This window comes from Phaethon lepturus, unplaced genomic scaffold (assembly GCF_000687285.1).
Source record: "Phaethon lepturus isolate BGI_N335 unplaced genomic scaffold, ASM68728v1 scaffold21573, whole genome shotgun sequence".
Lineage (NCBI taxonomy): Eukaryota > Metazoa > Chordata > Aves > Phaethontiformes > Phaethontidae > Phaethon > Phaethon lepturus.
Window position 1 is genome coordinate 1 of NW_010529991.1, and position 6,829 is coordinate 6,829.

General features: G+C 46.9%; 1 protein-coding gene across 1 annotated transcript in view; it reads right to left on the minus strand.

Annotated features, from left to right (window-relative positions):
- Positions 1-1,085: 1,085 nt before the first annotated feature.
- The window catches only part of SETD2 (SET domain containing 2), a gene marked incomplete at both ends in the record, with an annotated part of 13,004 nt that continues 7,260 nt past the window's right edge, over positions 1,086-6,829 (minus strand). The window contains 4 exons of the mRNA XM_010284127.1: positions 1,086-1,183; positions 1,501-1,578; positions 2,838-2,961; positions 6,206-6,334. Coding sequence (XP_010282429.1) covers positions 1,086-1,183; positions 1,501-1,578; positions 2,838-2,961; positions 6,206-6,334 — 429 coding nt within the window. The remainder of the gene's footprint in view (positions 1,184-1,500; positions 1,579-2,837; positions 2,962-6,205; positions 6,335-6,829) is intronic.

The window sequence follows — 6,829 nt, forward strand, 5'->3', positions numbered from 1 at the left end:
AAGCCTGGAGCGTTGCCTGGGGCTGTTGTGATTCCCCATCAGAGAGGCCCTAACAGAGCCATAATACGAAACTAATAATTCTGACTAAGCCATATACAGATAAAAATCAAATGATGGGTGTACAGACTGCGTATTACCTGACATTCCCCAGCTTTAGAGATGTTCTCACGTGCCTAGAAATCAAACGGGCCTTGCTGCAAGAGTTACCAGAAGGGCTGAGGCTAAGTTTGCGGGCCTTCCCGCTAATTTGTGCCAGGAACAGAAAACTACACAACAGCATCTGGCGCTTTAGCACAAATAATTTTATAACACAACTAAAAATTCATCTCTGATCCTTCTGCGTATAGAAAGAGCCATAGTGTTGCAAAAGGCAGGATCCAGAAGGAAGAGACGCTCCTTAAACAACCGTATTCAGTTAAAAAGCCTAGGGATTATAAAATGGATCTACAATTAATCTCATAATTACAGGTTGCTTCGAGCCTGTCAGAGGCTATTCTGCGCTCATCGCAATAAAGAGAGTGAAATCCTTCCCCGTACACCTGGACAAGCAGTAATATTAGGCTCAGGTTTAGAGAAGGAGCCAGAGCCCAGGCTGGAGCTTGCACACCTGCACTTCTGGAGTCGGACAGGAAGAGGGAACGTGCTATCTGTTGGGGTTTTACAGCTCTGCAAGTATTTGCAAAGTCGTAAAACACGGGTGGGTGGGGAAGAAGAGGCGTTATTTAGGGGTACTGCAAAGCCTGGAGCTTGGGTAATTAATAATTAGACAGAGGAAAGAAACAGTCAAGATAATTATCTGGGAAATATCCACTGGGGAGAGATGGTATGAAGTAGAACAAAAAGGCAATAAAGTAACACTGGGAGAGACATTAAATCAATGGGAAATTCCTCTCCCAACCCCTTGTGTTTGAAATAGAAGAAACTTTATCCAGGTAGCTTTTTATATAGTTGAATTCCGGTCCATTTACAACTGCTCTGCTAGACGAGGCTTTGCAACGGTTTGTTTCGGAGCAGGGTTTTTTCATTGCACCAACGCTCACAAAATCCCCCATCCAGCAGCTTACACAGAGAGTGCCGAAACGTACCCGTATCTCTGGAACTGGTAATCAAAGGTCAGCTCTGAGCCCGATGGGACTAGTTTGGTGGTGAAAAATCCAACTCTGAGCTGCCCGTTCACAGTCCACTAAGAGAAGGAGAAAACAAGATGACAAGAGTTGTTACAAAAAGCCAGGCTTGACTCTGGTTTAGCTTTAAATTAACAAGACTAATCCTTCAAAGAGCATCACTGATAAGTTTAAAATTTGCTAGCTGGTTGGGCACTACTTGCCCATTTCAAAGGCAGCCATTTCCATTTCACTAAGTTACACCACCACCAAAAAAACCCACTGAAAGCAAAGAGACGTAAAGATAAAGGAGAAATGCTTTTCACTCTGAGCTCGCGAAGTCGCAAGGCAGTGCAAGCGAGAAGCCAGCAGCAGCCGCTTTGATCCAGCAGTTTACCTTTTGTGTCTCGCAGTTTGGTTCACAGCTGTGGTTCATAAAACGAGAGCAGTTTCCTTTCTGGGTAGCATCGATTATCTGAAAAGAAAAGAACCAAGATGTAGAGCGAAACAGCCTCCCTCTCTCCGGACCAGGCAGAAATACGAAGCAGTATCGCTATGAACAGCGCGCGTTTGAACACAACCCATGTAGAAGTCATCAACCTTTCCTGCTCCAGCTATCACCTTTACTTGGTTTGGAGATTGGGTTCTATAACGATATTAAGTGCCCCCAGAAAAGAAGAGCGCTAAGCAACTGGTACATAGTTCTTGGTTTTCACTGCAGGTTAATACAAAGTTTCTCAGCTGGGCAGAGATCCTGAATTTTTAATATCGGTTTCTGACCCTCTGATACATGGTACAATGACCATGAGGGCTGGGGAAGACAAACATCTCTGCCACACACATTGTATTTGAATAGAAAGGTCGTCTCCTGGATCACTGCGTCCTCCCTTTTATAACTGGAAACACTCCCCTGTGCCCCCTTGTGATCACACAACAATCCCACGGCAGCTAAACAAATTGCTGACTTTGGGAGAAAAAAAATAAAAGAGGAAAAAAGCACTGGGAGTATTTTTAGCTTATTTACTGTAAAGCTACCCAGACCCAAAAAGTCTTGACAGAAGAGACAAGCAGAATACGGTATTAAATTTCTATTTATACACTTTGTTCTCAGCGAGGGAGGGCCCGTTGCCCAAGGTAAAGCAACGCTGCGGGCTCTGCGTCACAGCTCCGCGATCCCATAGAGCCAAAATAGCTGCTAAGCAAAGATCAATAATTAAGAACTTCTGGTATATAAATATTTCAATGACAGTAATCCTGCACGTAGGGACTCCACCAGCTCTGTGAGCAAGGGAAGTGAGGAAACGTGGTTTGTGGGTACATTTTCTAGACTGGTTTACTTGGGCATCCAAGAACACTGAGTTTGTCTTGAAGCATCTCCCGGAGCTGGGACACAGACGCGGTTTCTCTCCCACAGAGGTTTGCTCGTGTGGAAGGGACAGGCCATACTCCATCCTTTCCCTGGGGAGGACAATTTCTCCTCTCCGAGGACAAAGTTAAGCTACCAGGCTCCTGTTAAACCAGGTTGAAACTGAGCAATGGGGTTTAAAAAAAAAAAAAAAAAAAAAAAAAAAAGCAAGGCATGACAACACAAAGCCAGCCAAAGTTTCTTTCCTTAGGAAAACATTTCTAATAGATTCAGGACGTTGCTTAGTGGGTTCACAGGCTGCTGTACGTCACTAGGGGTGAGCCCAGCCAGCCTGCCCCGACGCCAAGCACAGCAATCCCACTGCTCACCTCGTCATTCTTCAGGGCCATGAAATAATAGTGAATATTCTTGTTCCGGGCATATTCCTTCACACGAGCCTTGAACTCTTTGTGGTCCAGCACTTCTCCGCAGTACTCCAAGACAAAAGTGTTGCTGCAAAACGCAAGAGGAAAAAAGCATCACTCCACTTGGCCGCGAGCGAGAAGCACCAAGGCACAGAAGACAACGGCTGCTGAGACGGGCTCTGAATACAGCTTGCAGCCTGGTCATCCTGGTGCTGCAGCTACGATTATTATAAGCCTTAATCTCAGGCAATTCTGATTAATTTATTTTTTTTACACTGCCACATGGGTAGGTGTATCACAGCGAAAAGCCCAGACGCGAGAATAAAGCTCCCCTTCGAGCAGGGTTTGTTCTGCAGAAGAACAAGACCTTGTGGGCGATGTGAAGAGGGAAATAAGGAGTACTAAGAGAAGGTGCTGGCAGGCGGGTTTCCTCAGTTGAAATGGAAAGCCTGTCTGCACCTTACTGGTCTACTGGGTGAAATGAAGGTCAATAAAATATCTTTTTTAGCCATAAGAAAGGTGAATCTTAAAGCAGAGACGGAAGAGAACAAGCAGTTACCCCTACACTCAGACACAAACCTGACAGATTGCATTCTGCAGCGCAGCCGGGCTTTAAACCCTCCAGTCTACTAAGACGCATTGTGAAACAGCTTTCTTGATACCTGTCCCAAGTCTTCCCTTGCTTAGTATCACCATGAAGCCTGCAACTCTTTCCTTGTGCTTCACCTGGAGAGCACCAGGAAAGCAAAGGCTCCTGCCCAGCTCCACATGGACCGACCGCTCAGCATTTAGGGCAGGTACCACTCATCCCACTTCCTTCCCATCATTAATCTCTCGTGTAGTACCACAGTGCCTTCCAGCCCCCATGACAGTGAGGAGAACCAAGCTAGAAATGTCTTTGAACAAACCAACATCGGGTGGAATGGGTCATCTTCTGGGGTGTACAACCCCTCCACCCTTCGCTGGATCTGTGACAGTCCACGGACTGTCTTCTGGTGGGATGACTACCAAGAGAAGGTTGTCTTCTCGCAAGACAAGCTTTAGCTCTGCAGCCCAGTTCTGTCAGTCTGCAAATCTCTCTCCAAACGACAGCTTTTCAGAATAGCACACGCAGAAACAAAAGCAATATTCCAGCCAGCCCCAGTCATAAGTCACCACATCGAGTGTCGAGGAACCATACCCAAATCCCTTGATGCACCCAGGTCAGCTAGGTGCTTTTGCTGCTCTTGTTCATTTACTTGCTCTAACACGGTTATCCCCTTCCCAACTTTCTCAACGTTCCTGATCCTAGCCCACCTAGCAGACACGATGCTTGCTATGGTGAGCTGTTCGCTACCAGCCGTATCTTTACTACAACATCCATACCTTGCTTCCAAAAGAAATTCCTAAAACTTTAAATAAAACTGGACCTGCTATTTCCATATGGGGCGGCAGCACCGCTTCGGTCCCCATCACAACCACTTTCACGTTATTCCAAAAACAACAGGACCCTGCTCTTGCAAAGGTTAGGTCCAGCAGCACCAGACACTCCTCAGGTTATCTGGCAAATCTGGAAAATCGGGAACCAGAAAATGCTCACCCTCTTCTTCGATACAGTTGCTGTGCAACAGAACAGTGCCGGAGAGTGCTCGCTTGTTTTAACGATCGCTTGACGCTGTCATCTTTTACATAAACACAGTGTGAAGGTGCTCTCGGTTAAACATACTGGGTTGAAAATGCCAAATGGTTTCCACTGCGTTTTAGATAACTTGGCATACCTCCCTAGAGCAATCAAAACTCTTCCCCACTTCTTCCTGTGAATTAGTCTCATATATTCAATATAGCAGGAAAAAACTCTGCCATAAGACCTATAGCTTTCCTAAGTGTCAGAAACATTGCTGGATTCCTCAGAACTCGGTCTTCAACAGAAGCAAAAAAAAAAAAAAAGTTTCCATGGAAACTCACTAAAATATCCAGAGTTACAGAAAATCTTTGCACAATTAAGTTCTAGGCAGATTGTCTTGAAGCTCAGTCTCTGGTGTGCTTGAGACTGAACAGACTCATCATGTCCATCCCACGGCCTTTAGAGATGGAGATCAGAGCGTGGGCAAACTCTGAGCACACGGCACTGCTTCTCCACAGCAGGACACTCCAGCAATTTCTTCTACAAATCTGTCGTCCACCTGCAGAGCAGCACGACTGATTTCTGCTTGTCTTGCATGGATCTGAGAGGACACCCACACAACCTGCAGACAAACGGTGAACCTGGGGGAGAAAAACTCACCCGGGTCTTGCTGGCCGTAGCAGCATGGCAGTTCACCGCAGCTGTTCTCACCTGGAGACACCTCCCACCTTGCTCCTTTCTCCAAGCAAACCCCATCTTTGCCTCCTGCTCGTCCTGCTCCTCCCGCTGCACCCTGTGCTTCAGCCCCCACCAGCTCTTTGAATGTCTTCACTCCTCTCTCTTCCCTCACCGCCTCATTTAAAGCTCGTTTTACTACTGGGAGTATGAGAAAGTGCTGGCTCAGCACGGCAGATGGCAACCCCTTGACTTACCCTACCTAGTGTGAAGGCACTCCTGCCTCAGACCTGCTCCTTCTTCCCAGACACACTCACTTTTTGAGTGCAACAGCTTCCAAACAGGACCATAATTCCAAAAATATCGGCATCTATCCTTGCTGCCAACCTAGGAGGGGACCGGTGAGTTCAGACACCGTGCAGGCCTCGCATTCAAGTCCCACCAGCTCCTTTGTGCCAGCCACTGTCACTGAAGGCACTGATCCAGGCACAATGGGCAAACAACATTTGGCTTGAGCGAGAGAGACGAGTCAAACACAGAGCTGGATCTGTAAACATGGCTGATGTCAAACCAGCACTTAGAAGCACAGCAGTTAACTAACAGGCTAACGAGGGAGGAAAGATCCCCACGGGATCTTCACATAGTCCAAAGGGGAGCAGAAGGAGGACTCAAGAAGCGGTTAAGTCTTGCAGAGGTGGGAAGAGAAGAAGAGACGCAACCAGAGCGTGTGCTCCTCTGACACCACTGAGTGGGGACAGAGAAAGGCAGGAAGACAGATCAGAGACAAGACAAAGTCAGGGCAAGACTGTCAGTCACAATCCCTAATGAGATGAGAGCAAAACCAGAGTGGGTGATCTAACACGCAATTAGTGAATACGCAGCTGCCGATAACGAAGAGGGACACCTGACAGAGGACAAGGACAGTATATAAAGCTGGAGTAACCTCAACAAAGTTACTAAAGTCAGTGAAACTAAGAAAACACAAGCAACTTATTTTCCCTTCACCGAGGGAATAAAATAGCATGAGGACATCATTCAAAGAGCAAAGGCTTACGATGGCAGATCTTTGGCAGCTCTCAGCCCCCAGCCTTTCTTTTCAGTGAGGATCACTTCAACATCTGCATGCTGTTTCTTCTGGAAGCGCCTGTTGGAGCAGTAGTCTCCGTTTGGGCACCTGGAAGAACTAAGGGAAGGAAACGGAACAAATCAATTCCCAGCAGGACAACCGCGATAACAGAAACAGCTCAGATGGGAAATAGATACCAAGGAACCATAACAAATTCAGTGTAAAACCTTCAAACATGTTTTGCTATAAAAAGCCTGACCATCTGACTGTCAACATGCAAATGCAGACAATTTATTTCTGGAAGGAAGATAAAAACATTTGGAAAGCGAATGCCTCTGTACTTCAACGTCGTACAATCAAAATGGGATGAACTGGCCTCTTCTCCCCACGTTTATATGGGTTCTTCCCCCAAGATATCCATTTCCCATATACCTACTGCCTAGGCTATGAAATAAAAACCAAAGGGCAGGGCTTCTGCCAGGTAGTTCCTCTCCTTTCACCCCAGCTGGTGATAATCCTCGTGCCAGGGAGGTGAACCCCACCAAGGGCCCTGTCCCCTGCCTCCCGCTCACACGGAGCAGCGGCTCCCCCTCTCCCCGCCCCTTTCACGGG